General features: G+C 49.5%; 1 protein-coding gene across 2 annotated transcripts in view; it reads left to right on the forward strand.

The window, feature by feature from the left end:
• Positions 1-17,633, forward strand: part of LOC100353437 (AGBL carboxypeptidase 4) — a 1,500,799-nt gene extending 1,483,166 nt beyond the window's left edge. Inside the window, exons 12-13 of one of the 2 annotated variants that reach the window (XM_089300715.1) lie at positions 7,398-7,494; positions 14,331-17,633. In XM_089300715.1, coding sequence (XP_089156841.1) covers positions 7,398-7,494; positions 14,331-14,409 — 176 coding nt within the window. In that variant the 3' untranslated portion in view covers positions 14,410-17,633. Of the gene's footprint in view, positions 1-7,397; positions 7,495-8,035; positions 8,361-14,330 lie in introns of those variants that run through there. The other variant, XM_089300716.1, reaches the window with a different exon arrangement.
• The last annotated feature ends 1,410 nt before the right edge of the window (positions 17,634-19,043 follow it).

Raw genomic sequence — 19,043 nt, forward strand, 5'->3', positions numbered from 1 at the left:
TTGCTCATGTACAAAAAGGGGCCAGAAACCCGAGCTGCCTGTGGCACACAGCTGAGGGAAAAGGGAGATGAAATAGGGTGGTTTGTGATGATCAGAGCTGGCCTCAGCATCCCCGGGGGCAGGGCAGCCAGGCAGGGCGCGGGTGCTCTTCTCCGTGAGCTGCAGGAGCAGGAAGTGGGAGAAGGCTTCAGAGTGGGCCTGGAGGGAAAGAGCAGGATGGGGTGGGGGAGGGGGAGGGAGAGGCCACAGGCCACTTGGAGGACGTGTGAGCCTCGTCGCCTCTGAGGCTGCTCTGGGAGAGGGGAAGTGTCTGTGGACAGGGAGCTGCCACGTGCCAGGGAGGAGGCATTCCTGGCCCCCAGCAGGACTTGTCTGGTGTATGCCTGGACTAGCAAGGGCCCCGCTCACAAAGGGATGGCCTCAGCTCATGTGTTGGAAGAGGAAGACCAAGGCACCCTAGGTGCTGGCCGGCTTCTTGGCCTCCTCTGAGGCCAAGCAAACCCCACCTTACCAGAGAGACCTCTTGTGGCCACTCCGCTTAGTGCTGCTCCCTGCTCCCTGTCCCCAGCTTCCCCACACCTTGCTCTGTGTCTTTAAGTCACAGCATGTAGCGGCGGTGTGTCTCCCACAGCTAGGTTCCGGCAGCAGGTCTTGTCAGTTCTTCCTCCCCAAATGCACTCTCCCACCCCGCTGCCCTGTCCAGTCCGGGTCCCCTCATCTTCTGCCTGCACCATAACAACAGCCTCCTGGTTTTTAGCACAGCAGTGACCTTCTAAAGGAATATACCTCAGGGGCCAGCACTGTGGCAACAGTGTTAAGTCACCTCCTACAATGCCAGCATCCTATGAGCGTGCTGGTTCAAGTTCCAGATGCTCCACTTTTGGTACAGCTTCCTGCTAAACATGCCTGGGAAAATAGCAGAAGGTGGCCCAAGTCCTCGGGCCCCTGCACCCATGAGGGAAACTGGGATGAAGCTCTTGGATCCTGGATTCGGCACAGCTGGCCATTGTGGCCATTTGGGGAATGAACCAGTGGTTGGAAATTCTCTCTTTCTGTCTATCCTTCTCTCTCTGTAACTCTGCCTTTCAAATAAATGAATATTAAGAAAGAAAAGAAGAAAGAAAGAAAGAAAGAAAGAAAGAGAGAGAGAGAGAGAGAGAGAGAGAGAGGGAGGGAGGGAGGGAGGGGGAGGGGAGAGGATGAAAGGGGGGGAGGGGAGGGAGGGGAGGAGAGAAATGTAACCTGACTGCGTTGTGTTCCTGCTTCAAGTTCTTCAGGAGCTCCCCATTCACTCACAAAGTCCAGCTGTTTACAGGTGACCCAGAACGGGGCCTCTGGGATCCAGTCCCTGTCCAGCATGCTACACTAACCTCTTCCCATCCCTGCTGCACCCACTGTCCACCCTCAGCTTGCCTGTCCCCTCTGCAGAGGCCTGCCTGTGCCCCCATTATCCTCAGTTACAGACTCTGTGCTTTTTTTTAAGATTTATTTATTTGAAAGTCAGAGTTACCCACAGAGAGAGGTAGAGGCAGAGAGAGAAAGGTCTTCCACCCTCTAGTTCACTCCCCAATTGGCTGCAATGGCCAGAGCTGCGCTGATCCAAAGTCAGGAGCCAGGAGCTTCCTCCGGGTCTCCCACGCGGGTGCAGGGGCCCAAGGACTTGGGCTATCTTCTACTGCTTTCCCAGGTCATAGCAGGGAGCTGGATCAGAAGTGGAGCAGCCGGGTCTTGGACTGGCACCCATATGGGATGCTGACATCCCAGTGGTGGCTTTACCCACTGCACCACAGTGCCAGCACCAAACCTTGTGCATTTTCTTCATTGTGCTATTACAGTCATAATTATTTAGTTATTTGAGTTTTTTTAAATTACTAATACCTTGTCATCTATTTCCACATTTAGACTTAAGAACCATTGTTGTGGTTTTCTATTTTGTTGTTCTTGTTGTTAACCATAGTATACCGTGAGCTTTCCAAAGAGCCTGGACATAGTGGACAAATACACATATTGAGCAGATGAATCACAGATACAACTCATAGACACTCACTGGCTTTTATTGCCTACAGAATAGAAGTGTACATTCCTCAACTTGACATTCAAAGCCCTCACTAATCCATCTACAGACTGATCTTGTAGTCTCACCTTTCAGATATATGGGCCCTCAAGCACTTCACTGTCCTATTTCAGATCATGCACTCAAGAGAAAAGACAACATGTGTGCATTGCTTTCTCTGTCACTTTCAGGCCACGAGATTCTGGGTTAACCATGCAAATAGACTCTCTGATTTTCAGCTTCTTACCTGTGAAAAATGTGTAGAATCGTGCTTGCACCTTGCAGGGCTGTGGCAAAGCTGTGTGATAGGTAATGACCCTGTATGTGTTGCAAAGGGAACTCTAAGGATAGCAGTGTTTGCTGTTGGGAAGGCGACAATACAGCAGCCTGCTTGGTAGCGTACTTAATTGGGACTTGTAGGTTTCTTCCTCTAGACTGTAGAATGCATTTGCCTGACCCTTCTGTACCTAACCCCATTCTCCATTGCTTTGCAGCAGTATACACATGGGCAGAGGCCACCAAATGAATCAACGAATGAATGCATGAGTGAAGGAATGAATGGAAATGATCTCTCAGAGTTCAGATCCTCAAGATCTATTGGAGGGCCCCATGAAATAGGAGGACGGGGCTGGCAACTCACCCTTTAATTCTAAGCAGCTCTGGGCCAAAGTCACCAAGTCAGTCCGAGTTTCCGACAATGCCAGTCGATCTTCCTGCTTGTCTGCTCTGAGGGTCCGGATCCCACCTGCCTCTCATGGCAGGGCGTTCCCTACCATCTGTGCAAAACAGGTCAGTGACCTACATAAGGCTCTGAGGATGGTGTGAGATTTCCCATTGACAGACCATCCTGAGAATTTCGTTGACAGTGAATAGTTGAGTGTTGTCACCTCCATTTTTTTTTCTCTCTTAAAAAAAATGCAGTATGTTGAAAAGGGTTCTAGGCAAGAGAATTATTGCCTCCCCTTGCCCAGATCTTAAATCTTTGTTCAAAGACAGCCTATTTTAATTGAAAATGTTCAATCAATCCCTCCCCACTGCTCACCTGTGTCCCATTCCTGGACTCGAGCAGGGCCATTGCAGTAAATAATCTGGAGCGAGGCTTTCAGAGTTTGAGGATTGGAGGGGGAAGGGAAACAGGGTTGTCCCAGACGTTCCCGTCTTCAACACGCTGTCTTCTAAACAGAGACTGCCCCAAATGATTAACACCTTGCAGTGGGACATTTCACTGAGAAGCTCACCCTCTTCCCTTGCAAGATCCGAAAGGATCGATTAACAAGGATACCTCGTATGGTAACAGCAAGTCCGGCTCTCAGTGTAGATAGGGCGCAGGGCCCAGGCTTCTGGCTTCCCCATTCCTTCCGCTGGGCAGCCCCCAGGTTATTCACAGGCGAGTGCAATCACATACTAATCCCAACAACTCCATAACATTATTATTCACAATTTACAGATGAGGAAACCGAGGCTTGGGGAGACAGAATAACTTGTACAAGGTCACACAGTGTCTCAGTTCTCAATTTGTATGTTAGGAAATCTCCCAAAACGTAGTGGGGCTTGAAAGAGCAATCACTATACTTGCATGTTCTCTGGGGGTCAGAAACTGGAGGCGGTCTAGATGGGGGCTCTTGCTTCGAGACTGGTGTGATTGCAGTCAGTAACGGCCAGAGCTGGAACAGCAGAGCGCTGGAGGAGACGTGGGTCGACCAGGAACCTCTGCCCGTGCAGTCCCAGGGCCTAGGGTCCGTCTGAAGGCTTGCCTGCAAGCTCGGGACTCTAGTTCAACTACTCCGACAAGCAAGGTGCAAGTAACATTACCTTTCTCTGACCTTGCCTCATAGGACCCCCAGTGTCAACTCTGCCGTTCATTCCCATACACGAAAGAAGGGCAGGGACATAGAACACACTCTCGTGGCAGGAGCCCCACGGCTGTATCCTGGAACAGCCCATGAGCTGGGCGATGCGATACTGCTGCAGACAATCTTTGGAAAGCACAGACTGTGTGCCCAGCATGTGGCACAGCCGGGACTTGGATGGGATACATCTGTTGACAGAACTTCTGCTGCAACTTTCTCACTCAGCCCACAGGGACCTCTGCTTTCCTCCACGTCCTGTGGCTCTGTCAGCCCATACCCTGCGATTCGGTCTCCTCGAGCCAGCTAGAGACTGGCTGGGTTAAAGCAGCCAGCTTGCCTCTGTGGGCCCTGGCAGGGAGGCTGCCTTCGGGGTCTGCTGGTCAGAGAGGCCATACCCAATGCCAGCTTGTGAACTTTTTTAATGAATGGGACGGAGAAGGTCGGTCACATCCAGATGAGAAAGCAGGTGGCAGCCTCGGAGCACAGCAAGCCTGCAGCGCATCTCACTGTCATAAACACCTTGTCCGGTGTTTTTCCTTTTCCCCCCAGGCGCTGGCCTGGGATGACTCACGCTTTGACAGAAAAGGTGCTTTCAAGTTGGGAAACAGCCCAGGGTAATGGAAAGATCGCAGTTCTGCGGTCAGTCTCACCTGGATTTGAGTCCTGACTCTACTGCCACGACCAGTTCTGTGGCTGTGGACAAGTTACCCAACCTCCCCAAGCAAGGTCACCTCCTGCACGGGGTTGTTTTAAAGAGTGAAATGCATATGCAGGCAAAGCATTAAGTGCAGTGCCAGGCACACAGCAGGTGCTCCATAAACGCCAGTTTTCAGGTCCTGGGCCAGGCCTACCCCCGGCCTGGGGACTCCGTGAAGAAGGGGGTGAGGACTCACTTGACTGCTTCTCAGATGCTGGCCCATCTCCATGGCCCTGGGAAGAGTGGTGGCCTGGATGCCCCAGGCCAGCCCCAGACAGTGATGGAAGGCCATCAGCAACTGTCACCAACTACATCTCTTCATACTCTCCTCCATGACCCACCAGGGCCCTCCCATCACACAGATCCTGGCACAGTGCAGTCTTCTAAGCATGTTGTATGGGTGGGCCGCTGGCTGGATGGCTGGGAGGAAGGATGGCTGGGAGGAAGGATGGATGGATGTATGTATGGATGGATGGATGGATGGATGGACGGACGTATGTGTGGAAGGCTAGATGGATGGACAGATGGGTGAGTGGACATTCATCTCTGCATTGGTGTTAATTTTGTGTCCTCTTCATGAAATGTCTTCTTCAGTTGTCCTAGATTTATCATAGTATGGAAAGGATCTGGTGGGTGAGGGCCTGGGAAAGAGACTGTGCATGGAAGAGGTACCCAGCGCACGGACAGCGGAACCGAGGTCTGGAGGCTGAGAAGGGGCGGGTCCTGGACGGCAGGTGAGGGGAGGCGCTGGTCTGGGAGGATGGCCCGGCATGAGCAAAGCCGGGAGGCAGAAGTGCAGTGTTGCCGGGCTCGGAAAGGCAAGGGGCGCAGAAGGTGTGAGGCGGCAGGCACAGAGCTGGCAAAGAAATCAGGGAACCCGCTGTGAGCAGCCTTGGGGATCGGGCCTTGAAATGCCGCGTTAAAGGCGGCTTGGAGCCCCTGAAGGGCTGTGCTTGGCGGAGTGACACGGGTGGTTCTGCGGCGTGGAACAACTACACTACACTGTGGAAAAGGACTAGAGGGGACTCTCCTCTGGCCCAGTAGGGCAGGCTGCTCATCATCCGGGGAAACACGATGCTGGCCTCTTCTAGCGGTAAGAAAGCAAGAGGGGCCGGCGCCGCAGCTCACTAGGCTAATCCTCCGCCTTGCGGCGCCGGGACACCGGGTTCTAGTCCCTGTCGGGGCGCTGGATTCTGTCCCGGTTGCCCCTCTTCCAGGCCAGCTCTCTGCTGTGGCCAGGGAGTGCAGTGGAGGATGGCCCAAGTCCTTGGGCCCTGCACCCCATGGGAGACCAGGTTAAGTACCTGGCTCCTGCCATCGGATCAGCGCGGTGCGCCGGCTGAACCAACGGCAAAGGAAGACTTTTCTCTCTGTCTCTCTCTCTCACTGTCCACTCTGCCTGTCAAAAAAAAAAAAAAGCAAGAGGAGAAACTCAGAGGCATAGGTGGTCTCCCCGGGAAGGGCTAGTGACAGGGTGGCTGCTCAGAGCTGAGCTCAGGGAGAAGGAAGGGTTAAGGGTTCCAGAGGGCAAACGTGAGTCCCATACTATGAGAAAAGCTTTCGGTACTGTAAGTGAAGCTGTTCAACACGTACGGAGATAGGAAACAAGGAACCAATGGCAGCCCTGGGCAGAGAAGGCAGGAGGATCCTGGAATGCCCTACTTAAGAGACGCCACCTCACTGGAGGGGTGGCGAGTACTCATTAGCTCGGGCAAAGTCCAGGAGGCACTTCAGGCAGAGTGAAGAGCGTGTGTGAGATGGGTGGGTTGACATGCAACATGCAATGCACAGTGCAGGTACTCTGTGTTGGTGACTAGGAGAGTGGAGTAATTCATACTCAGGTGTTAATGGTCAACATAGAATGGACCCGCCCTCCTTTCCCCAGGGGGTTTGAACTTCAACAGGCCATAAATCCTTACCCCGAAGATTCATTATTAGTAAAATTTCAAGATGGAATGGGTACTCTATTTAGTGTCAGAGTTTGACAGCTAAACCAGAAATTACCTATTAAAATAGAATACTGATCCTGGAGGGTTGGATAGGGCACGGTCTGTATATAACAAAGGATCTCTTGCTCTTGGCTTTGTTTATCTGGCTTCATCCTGAGCACCTGAGGCCAGACCAGGGAAGCCTACTGATTGTAAAGGGCTGTAGTACGTTTTGAAATCTATGAGGGGCCAGCATTGTAGCACAGCAGGTTTAACTGCCCCCTGCAACTCCAACATCCCATATTGGAGCACAAGTTCAAGTCCTGGCTGTTCCACTTCTAATCCAGCTCTCTACTAACACACCTGGGAAAGCAGTGGAAGATGGCCCCAAGTACCTGGGCCTGTGCCACCCATGTGGGAACTCCAGATGGAGTTCCAGGCTCCTGACTTCAGTTTGACACAGCCCTGGCCATTGCAGCCAGTTGGGGAGTGAATCAGCAGATGGAAGAGCTCTCTGTCTCTGTCACTCAGCCTTTCAAGTAAATAAATAAATCTTTAAAAAATAAATAAAAGCTATGAGCACAGGTTTGGGGTAAGACGGCCTGGCCCCTTATCCTGGCTTCTCCTCTTCCCAGTTCTGTGATCTTAGACAACTTACTTAACTTCAGCTCAGGCTTGCTCTCTGTAAAATGCAGATCATAAGAGTAATTAACATGTAACGTGTTGTGAGTGTCAAGAAAAGCGTCCTTACAAAACACTTGGAAGAGTGAGTGGTGTTGCCGTTTCACTTCTATTACCATTTGTATCACTAGTCTTCTTCTCACTCTGCCCCAGTCTCCTTTCAGAGCTCCTTAACACACGCCCCTCAGATATGAAGCTGGGCAGGAATGTGGCAAGGACGTTTCTGGATTATTATCGGCTGAACGCCCTGGTTGAGAAGGTGGCAATCCCCGTGCCCAGGCTGCGGTAAGTAGCAGAGCAGGGCAGAGTAGTCTGGCTTACTTGTTTACCAAGTCTTGTTTACCTGCCGTTGTGTCCTGGGGCAACCCCTGAGCGTCTAGTTGGCCCTGCTTCCCGTGGGTGCCATGGGCACGGTAACCTTGCCCAATCACCGAGATGGGAGGGGGCAGAAGAGCCTGTTTCCTGAGCATAGGTTTCATTGGGGGGTGGGGGACAGAGAGTGAGGGGATACTGCCAGGGTTGAGTCTAATGTTGGAATCCCAGGGATGAGCAGTCACCGGGAAGCCAAGTTCAGTCCTTGTTCTAAGTTAGTGTGGGTGTTTCCTATGCTGCTCCTCCTGATACCTGCTCCCCTAGGCTTCCTTTATGAACTTCTCCAGTTCCTCAGTGTCCTCATCTGTAAAGTGGGGACGGTGGTAGTCATTATTAGGACAAGCCCTCAGCACAGCGTATCCTAATTGTACAAGTAGACCCCCTTCTTTGGGGCTGGCGCGGACACAGCCTGGAAAACATCCATGTTGACGTCTCTGCTGGGGCCAACTTGCAGGGCCAATGAGGAGAAACGATCCAAGGCAAGCGTCCATCCCGTTTGAGGGCCTGGCGTCCCCATGCCTGCCGGTGGCAAGCCCAGTCAGCATTTGGACCATGATGTCCAATGGCACCTGGGATGTGCTGGCCCGGCCCTACCTCTAGGCCTCATCTCCTGCTCCCTCGGTGATCCAGCTCCTTGATGATGTCCACCTCTCTGCTCCTGCCAGCCCATTCGTTCCACTGATCCTGGCCATGATCCTGCCCATGTATGGTGATGCCTCAAGGCCTTTGCATTGATGCACCCTGCCTTTCTACCCTGTTACTAATAAAAAAAATACAAATCACTGTTATTTATGCTATGAAGTGCTTGTTGCGGATCATCTTTATTCCTCACAGACGTTATGTTTCCCCTCTTACAAATAAGGGAACGGAGGTTCGGGGAGATAAAGAGAAATGCCTGAGGTCAAAGGGTTCTTGGCAGAGCCAGGGTTTGATTTCATGCTGTCATAATTCTAAAGCTGGATTGGACTGCAGCAAGCTCTACTTCCAGTGGACGTTCATCAGTGCGGGTTCAAGTTCAGTCTCAGGCTCATGCAAGCTGTGAGGTCTTCAGCAAGTTCCCTGGTCTCTTGAAGCTTCTGTCTACCAACCTATTAAATGGGAATAACAACAACCTCTGAAATGTCCCAATCTGAAAATGAATGAGTGACTAAATAAATAAACTTCAAAATCTGAAAATGACTTTGAAGATGAGGTAGGAGCTTGGGAGAGCCCTCTGGTGTCAAGGTTGCAGTGACAGACGTCCACTCAGCTCACCACGGGCTGCGGCAAGTTCCGTGGCTTGTGTGGCTGTGCTGGGTGATGACATTTCAAGGTCCATCCACATTCCACCGTGCTGTGAATTGCATGGCGGGGCCTCAGGCCTAAGTAAAGCCCTCTCACTGGTACCCTTCTGGGATTGCTCACAGACCACCTGGGCTGCTTGTCCCACCTTTCTCTTCTCTGTGCCCCTGCAGAGCCTGCCCTGCATCCATTGACTTAGGAAAAGCAGCAATTTCTGCCAGCCTCTGGCAGCCGGGAGACGCTGGAAGGAGAAGATGAATAAGGCATGGCCCCTGCCTTCAAGGGCCTCCGCTCTGGAGGGAAGTGCTCAGTTCGTTCTCAGAAGCCATTCCCGCTTGTTTAAAGTTCTTACACATTTAAAGCTTTAGAAAGCTCAAAAGAATTCCTAGAATCTCATTTGCAAGTTAATTTGGGGATTGTCTCTTTCAGGTCCTCTTAACAGAGCCTGATAAAAATGATCTTGGTCCTTCAGTACTTTCGTTCTTGCATGTTGCACCCTTGTTGCCTAGACCAATGAAATGGTGCTGCGACTCAGGGACACGTTAGCGATTGCCTCCCAGGGGTGGGGAATGTCCAGCCAGTGGGCCATCTGAGGCCTGCAAGATCACTGGGTCTGGCCCTGCCATGGCAACCGCAGGCAGGACTCCTAATTCGACAGATCAGTTGCAGGCTATTTTCACAAATGATTTATTTGAAAGCCAGAGTTACAGAAAGAGGGAGAGAGACAGAAAGAGAGAGCTTCCATCTGCTGCTTCACTCCCCAAATGGTTGCAACAACTGAGGATGGCCTTAGATGAAGCCTGAAGCCTGGCACTTCATCCAGGTCTCCCTCATGGGTGGCAAGGGCCCAAACACTTGCACCATTGCCTGCTGCCTTCCCCGGGCACATTAGCAGGGAGCTGGGTTAGGAGTGGAGCATCTGGGACTCAAACCAGTGCTCATTTTGGATGCTGGCCTCACAGGTGGTGGCTAAACCCACTGCTCCCCAACGCCAGCCCAAGCAGGCTAATGTTGAAGCTTATAATTTTGTATGACCCACACAAATGACACTATAAATATCCAAGTGAACCTTGGCAGAAAAATATACCCCCCCCCCCGATAGCCCCTCTTCATGATATGGCTGTGGACATGAGACCCACGGAAGGCTGAAGGAGCAGGCCAGGGTCATGCGGTCAGAGGCAGGACTAGAGTCTAAGTCCTCACTCCCGTCTCCCTCTCGGCTTTAGACAGGGAAGAGTTCTCTGGGACAGGGGAAGAGGGGCCCCTGAAGCTGGGTCCAGATGATCCAGGGGAATCCTTAGGGCCCTCATTTTAACTGCTCATAGCATCCCTTTGTCCTGAGGTTTGGAGCTCTCTTTAAGAATGGGCTGGGGGGCTCATTCCTCACAAGTCCACAGCCATGAGGACTCAAGAGAAATGCACCCATCTTGAAATTGAGAGCTCTCTTCCCAGCATCTCTGCCTCTTCAGACTATAGACACCACTTAGCTCTAAATTGGTCAGTAGCCCTTTAAAATGTAATTCCCAGGAGGACACAGGCTGTGTACTCTGATTTAGGATTTGAATATTTCACCCTCTTCTGTGTTATTTTCCACCCAAGCATCAAATAGCTTAAGTGAAAGAGCAGTTTTAGTTTTAAAGGAAAATTACATGTTTTGATTCAAAATTATCTTTGTTTTCTCTCATCACGGGGGATAATTACAATATGTCAGCTTCTGTGGGAGCTTGCCTGGGTACTGGGTCCTTCAGCTAGGGCCCCTGCGGAGGGGCAGACACATGGACACAAGAGCCCCAGCTCAGGTTCATGGCATTGAGGACCAACACTGAGCCCCTGCATTTATTCGAGCCACAATGACACAGTCATGTAGCTAAAGTCCCAAATGCTCCATCCAGGGTCATAAAGTTGCACAGGGAAAATAAAGAGGCCAGTGGGCTTCTGTGGGTACCCAAGCACCAGTGGTGCAGCACAGGTGGGAGTGGAGGCGGGGGTGTGGGAAGCCTCTGAGTGGGGGTGGATTTGGGCTCAGCAAGAGGCTGGGAGGGCTGGCTCCGTAGTGAGGTTCTGATGTGTATATGTGTGTTGGGGGGCGGTGGGGATCATTAGCTATACACTGGAGCCCGCTATGTGCCAGGCCCTGTGCTGGAGGATCACACATAGCCCCTGTCCATCAGAAGGCCACCTGTACATGGGACAAAGGCGTGTACAGAAGCAAAGATCACCGACGGTACTGAACTGTGCATAATGAGTACTCAGCTATGTGTCAGATCATGCCCACTCTCAGAATCCTTCCCTGGTTTCTCCCCAGTTCCTGTAGCAGAATGTTCCAGGCCCTCTTCTTGCTAGTCAAGACCCTGGTCTAATGTTCAGCTTCAGTTACGGCTTCCTACCGCACCCCTGCCCCGTGAGCACCTTCCCCACTTGTGCTCCACCACTCCATGAACTATGCTCCAGAATGCACACATTGGCCATTTGCATGCCTCCATGTCTTTGTTCATCCTTTTCCCTCTTCCTGGAGTCTCCTCCTTTTCTGCTCATTATAGGTGATGAATTCCTAGGTATCTTACAAATCTCGGTCCAAAGATCATGCCCTGGGTTTGCTTATTACTGTTCTCCACCTAAGACGGAACAGCTTCTTCTCCAACAGGCTCCCTCTAGCATGCATGTCCATGGTCTGCTGTCACAGTGTCTCTGTCTGGCTTCTCCTCTAGATAGGATGTGTCCTTAGAGCATGGTACAGGGCCTACCATAGATCAAGTCCTAGCAACATCCTGATTACAACTGAACTACAAAATGGTACATCTGAAGAAGACCCAGAAACCCTGGACTTGGACCCGTTTCTACTGAAGAGAGGTGAAAGTGAGACACAAGCAGAAACTGCTCTCCTATAGAGCCTGGCAAGTATCTGGCAGCTAGCACACATATCCCAAGAATGCCTCAGGGAGGAGGTAGAGTTTGAGTTTGTCTCAAGGGCCATGCAGAGGCCGGCGCTGCGGCTCACTAGGCTAATCCTCCGCCTTGCGTTGCTGGCACACCGGGTTCTAGTCCCGGTCGGGGCGCCGGATTCTGTCCTGGTTGCCCCTCCTCCAGGCCAGCTCTCTGCTGTGGCCAGGGAGTGCAGTGGAGGATGGCCCAAGTGCTTGGGCCCTGCACCCCATGGGAGACCAGGATAAGTACCTGGCTCCTGCCATCGGGCCAGCCGCGGCGGCCATTGGAGGGTGAACCAACGGCAAAGGAAGACCTTTCTCTCTGTCTCTCTCTCTCTCACTGTCCACTCTGCCTGTCAAAAAATTTTTTTTAAAAAAAGGGCCATGCAGAGTTGAGTTTGGTGAAATAGAAAGGGGAGAGAGGGTATTCTTGGTTGGGAGGCCGGGAGCGAGAAGGCAGGAAGCAGTCCCTAACAAGACACTTTGTAGGGCAGTGACAGGCCGGGATGCTTAGAGCAAAAGAGATGGCAAAGACGAGACCAGAGCAGTTTAGTTCTGTTCATCAAATGCTCCCCAAGTGCCCACTCCACCCCAGGCTTACGCATGGCTCAGAAATTATAAATAAAAAGCCAGTGTGTCGAACTCAGTCTCAGGAGATAAACAGGTGGGAAAGAGGCAACTCAGAAAACGGTGGGTCACTGGGTAGCCTGCTGTGCAAGGCGCAGCAGGAGTGTGGAGAAGAGGGAGGCTTCTTTTCTGGGAAGTCGGGTCCCCAGAGGAGGGGAGTCTGGACAGGAGTGGAAGGGGAAAGCCTCTGCAGAGGCCCCAGAGCATGGGATGTTTGCTTTCCAGTGCACCTCTCCCTCTCTCTCTCTCTCCCTCTCTCTCTCCCTCTCTCCCACTCTCTTCCTCTCTCTCTCTCTCTCTTTCTCTCCCCTCCCCCTACCCCGCCTGCAGCCACCAGTTTTGGTTACAGAGGCCATTTCCCTTCCTAACCCACCCTCTCAAATCATTCTGTACCATCACAGCCCTCCCTAGATGCTGCACACTTTATCTCCATGCCACTATCCACCTGCCGCTACCCCACTTGTGATCAAACTTGGACTTGCCTCTCTAGGGAAAGCACACCTACCTTTCCCCTCCCCTAAAAACATGCCCATTGCATGTCCTCTGCTCCCTTTGTGTGCTAAGAGCCACACCCCTCCATGATATGTAAACGGTGCCTCAGAATTTGCAAAACTCTGCATCAGCTTCCATCTTTCCAGAGCCTAAGAGCCTGGAAGAACGTGGATTCTTCTCCTATTTTAGAAATGGAAAAAAAAAGAAAGAAAATGAAGACTCAGAGAAAGAAAAGGACTGCTTCAAGATCACACAACAATGAAGGAAAATAGGTATCCCAAGGTCAGAGTGAGATGAGCTACAAGAAAGCACTTCTCCATTCTTAATTCAAATGAAGTCCAAGAGACTCCTGCATTATGGTGTTTACCCCTCTCTGCAGTGCACTGGAGTTGCTGCTTCGTGCAGTTAGTTTATGCACCTATTTCCTCTCCTACACTGCAAGTAACAAGGACAGCATCCACAACCACCTCATCTCTGTCACTTCCAGAGTTTGTGGGACCCAAACTAACAGCTAACACCACAGTTGTGTAAATCGCGGTAGGGTAGGGAAGACACTAAGTGTGTTCACTTACATCTCACTTAGCCTCACAATACCACTGCATGGTGGGAATATTTTATTCCCATCTTACAAATGAAGCTCAGAGAAACTTAATAACTTGCCCAAAGTCACATCCACATCTCATACATGGCCAGCTTGGGAATTCAGTTCTGTTCATTCTGTCATTAAAGCCCACTCTTTCTACCAAAAATAAATATTATCCAATGGCTAAATGAAGATCACATCATTTTGTCAGTCAACCACATAACAGACAAGGCACTGCAAGAGGGAAAATGCAAAAATGAATAAAACTTGGTCCCTTCTCGTGATCCAGGATGTCAACAAAGAAGATAAATGGACAGTTCCTCATCAGTGGTGTTAAGGGTATTGCACTGGGTGATGAGATGTGGAGATGATCCAGACAGTTCTCTGCTCTCCAAGAGCCCCTTGTCTTGTTGAGGAGACAGACATTATGCAATGTCATAGTTGGGCTATGCTGAAGAATATAAAGAAGCCAGTGAAATTCACAATTGCTATGAAGGGAATGCACTCCCATGCTCTTCCAAATGATAGCTCCTCTATGTTTCTATCCCCATTCCACTGTGCAGTGTGTTAATGAGTTGGAATCAGGGTGAAAAGGTGGAAGAGTAGTAGCTGTAGAACCATTAAGTTTTCTGCAGAATCAAAATGATACAATGTGTCCATCCACCTAACAGGCATTCACTGAAGCTGCAGTGCCTGCTTTGAACCAGGCAGTGAGCTGGGTTCTGGGGCCACTGCACCTGGGAGGTCACGGTCCAGCGGGGGAGATGACATGCACACAAATGATTTCATTATGGTGTGTCTATGTGCTGTCTTCTCTCTCACTGTTATCTCCCTCTTTGCAGGAAAGAAAAAGCCCCTACAAGCACCCATTCCTGCGGAGCAACTACCCCAACAGCAAAGGGGGCAAGAAGAGCTAGGTGAACCACAGAGACCCTGCAAATCCTTTCTAAAGACATGGAGACCAGGGAGGTTCCGTGGGGGGGCAGGGGCATGCATCTCCTGCTGAGGCATGAAATTAATCACCTTTATCACCTTTCTCTGGTTTCCAAGACAAGGATGCGTGGGATAACGCATAGGCTAGTGAAAGGGAAGGGGAAAAATGAGAAATTTCATCATTGATTTTCCCTGTTACCAATGGAAAATTGATTGGGAGCCTGCAGCTCAAGGCCAGGAATCAAATAGGAGCCTGGAACCAGGCAGCACAGATGCTATTTTCCTCACCGTGGAGATTCAAAAGCCTACACCTTTTTAAGGGCTTTCACACATCTCAAGCTAGTTCTTTGTCTTTTAAAGTTATGTAGTTATTACAGAAGGTTGCCTTTTCGGATAGGCTATGATTGTTTACAGCTTTAGAAACGCAGTGCCCAAATCGACACATGCAACCCCAAGGCAAACATGCTGTTGGGAAAAATGGGACAGAATTTTTGAAATCAACGATGTCTGAGATAGATAGATAGATAGATAGATAGATAGATAGATAGATAGAGTCTCTATCAACTGCATGCTGCTTTCCCATCCCTCTAAAGCCCAGCATGAAACTTCCAAGAAGTGTTCAGGAAGCCATTTCCCTTTCCTGGGCAGTTTGATCAAAAGTGTAGCCCCCTCAAAATGAGAAGTGTTGGCACTCATTCCAGAAGGTCTGTCACGGTGAAGGTCTCCAGAACCCTGGTGACAGGGATCAAGCCTGACCCCTGAAGAGGTAGCCATTGGTAATCTGCAATAAGGAAAGGGTGATTGCCAGCAAAGGGAGCTGCAAAAGACAAAAGAATGCACCCTGAGGCAAGCAGGAATGATAAAATAAAACAACAGCGGCTGCAGTCCCCGAGGTGGGGCAAGCTAAATATTGTGCATTTTTCTGAAGAAGAAAGTGCCTTTGTATGATGAATGGGTCCCGGGGAGGCTGCTCTCTTCCTGTCTGTGGAAGCAGCAGGCTGAGTCACCATGACAGCCTGCTAATTAAAATGACCTCCCGGAAATGAGGATTAGGAGATAGGGAGAGGCAGGAAGGCTCCAGGGAGATAGGGCCTTTAGCACAAAGCTCCAGTTAGTCTTGCTTTTGGTTTAGGTTGGAGATTTTCAAAGTTGGTTGCAAAAATCAAGAGCTAAGCTTGCTCGCCTTTTGCATTTTGGTTTTCAGAAACGATAACAAAGAACCATAAGTTACTTGGCTACAGATGTTGTGTTGTATATACAGCTTCTCCCCTGTGTTCTTCTTGCCCAGAGGAACATAAATAAAGTAGTTTGTGCAGCTCCTCTGTTCCTCTGAGCATTCTTGGCACCTTTCCCTTAGGTCTCCCTTCCTCAAAAACCAACCAGCCAACCCCAGATTGATGTAAGCATCACTTTGAGATCAGGGATTCTGTCACCAAGATAGGGAAGAACAGTCAGGGCATGACCTTCCAGCACTTTCTGTGTCAGTCCTGGGGAGTTTGACTGAAACCAGCTCAACATGACAGCTTCACTGTAGACAGCACGAACAGAGTCTAAAATGAGAGCATCAGAGTCCAGATCTAGGGTTTCTTGGCCAGGCGACTGCCATAAGGGTGTGACCATGTACAAGTATCAACCTCCTATTTTTGAAAACTGAACTGATTGATTAGGCAATGGACAGAAGCTGTGCTAGTGGTTTAAGAATAAAAACTTAGAGACAAGTCACTATCGATTCTAATTCTGAATTCAAACCCTGGTTGTATCTCTTAAAACCTATGTGATTTTAAGCTAGTTATTTAACATCTGTGGATCTTGGTTTCCTCATCTATATGATGGTAACAGAAATATCTACCTCATTATAATTGTTGTGGAGATTTAATGAATTCAGATGTGGGGAATGTCAGAAGAAAAAATTATGTGCTCACTTAATGATAGCTGTGATCATCTGGAAACCGCCAAGGACGGTGACAAGTCTGGAAATCACTTCTCATTAGAAATGGATGAGGAGACTGGAGCTGTTTATCCCTAAGACGGGAACTAAGAGGGAGTAGGAGTAGGAAAGCAAGGACACAGCCTCTTCAAAGTTAAAAGGACATCATGGAACAAAAGAAGCAAATTGTTCTGCATTGCCCAGAGGTAACCACCAAATCCAGGAGCAAGTCTCAACAAGAAAACTCTGTACTGAGGATCAAGAAAACTTTTGAGTGAATACAATTGGTAACCATTGGACAGGCGTCCCTGGAAGACAGTGAGGCCCCTGTCACCAGAGTATGCAGGTAGAGCCTGAACAGGGAGGAGAGACAGGGGGTCCATTCTGTAGTGGGAGGCTGGATTGGAATCTGGGTGCTTTGAAGCATCCCCTCCCAGGCTGTGACTCTGAGGAGAAATGACATGAGACAAGAAGTTACATCTCTGGATGTCAGAGAATGGAACGTGCAGAATAAAAGGTATCATTTAAAGCTAGACACAGTGACATTAAAAGTCTCTGAATTACAGCATACAGACACTGCTAGCATTTAGCATTCCTTCAGGGGGAGAAAGCATGGCTATAATGCAGGATGTGTTTGCTGTAAGAGTGTGTGCTTCTCCACGTCAGCAAATCAGAAAGGAAAGAGCTGACCATAAGACCAAGGGTTGGCAGGGGCCCTTCCTGTGGCTTTGGATTGCTCAGCTTCTCCTCAGCTGTCTTGGACAAGGTTATACTATGGTCTCAAACTGTAGGGGAAATATTTTCAGCACTGAGGTGGAGAACAGCAACAAGCTGGCAAGTGAACCAGCCATCCATTCCCAGCAGGGGGCGCTCCAGCCCATCTTCTTGTCTGTTCACGTCTCCGAATCCAACAAAGCCGTCTTCTGGCTTCTGTGCATTTCAAAGTGCGAGACCATCTAAGCCAAAAGAGTGTGGAGGGGAGGGCCATGCTAGATGGGAACACCACTCTCCACGTTAAGGCAGTGCTGGTTTCTTTGCATCAGTGTAGAGGCTCAGAAAGGCGACTGAAAATATATTTACCCTCAGAGCTGTGGAGACAAACTGGAGTCCTCTACTCCCTGCCCCAGCTTCTTCACTACTAAGCTCACAGCAGAGAGGGCTGGGTCAGCAACCTCTGAAGCTTGCTTTGTAGCATCAGGAGGAGGCCTGCAGTCAGGAGCTCTCCCTGGAGTCTTGCATGATGGCAGGGTAGGGACACAGGATGGATTCTACTCTCTCACTGTGACTCAGCTGACACCCCTAAGGCCAGCCTTGGAAAACCCCAACTCCTTTATTTTTGCCTTTTTATTTTAAAATGTTTAAAACCATATGAAAGAGTACAAATAAGGAGTCAATGAGCACACATAGATTTAACAATTGTTGACATTTTGCCATATTCACTTGATATGTAAAGATACATATATGTATACATGCATACTATTTTTTAAAACAGGAGTGGTTATGTTAATATCACATAATATGAGAGTTGTGACAAAGATCATAAAATTAGTAAAGAAGGGTAGAATGAAGACAGCACCTATTCATTTCTATGTACCAGTTACTATGGCATCCACACATCACATATATAAATAAATGCATGTTAATTTTCAGTCTAGGAAATCTACAAAAACTTTTTAGCACCTATCACTGAAACTCCACCTTCCTCCCATTGATCATATATGTAAATATAAACTTCTACATATGAGAGGAAACACGGTATTTGTCTTTCTGAAAAATAGCTCATATTTCCTTCACCTAAATCATCAGTTGATGGACCTCCAGGTTGATTCCGTATCTTTGCTCTTCTGAGTGGAACTGTGATAAACATGGGAGAGCAGATATCTCTTTCACGTGCTGACTTCATTTCATTATCGTGTCTTCCGGAAGTGGGCTAGCTCAGTCGTATGGTAGATCTATTTTTCATTTTCTGAGAAATCTCCATACTGTTTTCATAATGATGTACTGATTTGTATCCCCACCAACAATGTAATAGGGGTCCCTTTTCTCCACAACCTCACCAGAATTTGTTACTTTTCGATTTCTTGATGATAGCCGTTGTACCTGGAGTGAGATGATAACTCACTGTGGTTTTTATTTGCATGTCCCTGATGGCTAGTGATCCTGAGTACTTTTTCATATGTTTGGCACCCAGCTCATTTTTCTAGTTAATAAAAGCAGAACTAAGCATGAAGTGTGGAGTGATTAGCATTCAATAACTATTAATACATCTGCCAAACATCTATTGAACATACACTGCCTGCTGGTTATTGCCTTAGATGCCATTGTAAACTTCGCCTTATTGGAGTTCCCAGTTAGTCCCAGGAAATAAGTAGCACTGTATTCACTTCCTAGGTGAGAGCAGGGAGTGTGGTAAAGGTGAAACCCTTCGTTTGCACTCACATGGCTAAGGAGCACCTGGTTCGAACACAGCTCCATTTCCACTGCTCTCCACTGGTCCCTCTCCAGGAACTCAAGTAAAATCAGGTGGAGACGGGAAGCAAGTACAGCAGGAAATCGAGAAAGCAATGGCACCCGTGGAGATGAAGGAGGTTAGAGAGGAGAGCAAGCATGCAAATTTCTGGGCTGGGAAAGCTGTAAATCCTTTGTAGCTCCTACACTGAAGCCTCCCCTTCCTCCCACCCCTCATCACACACCC

This window comes from Oryctolagus cuniculus, chromosome 7 (genome assembly GCF_051225735.1).
Source record: "Oryctolagus cuniculus isolate XC-2025 breed Fujian yellow rabbit chromosome 7, ASM5122573v1, whole genome shotgun sequence".
Lineage (NCBI taxonomy): Eukaryota > Metazoa > Chordata > Mammalia > Lagomorpha > Leporidae > Oryctolagus > Oryctolagus cuniculus.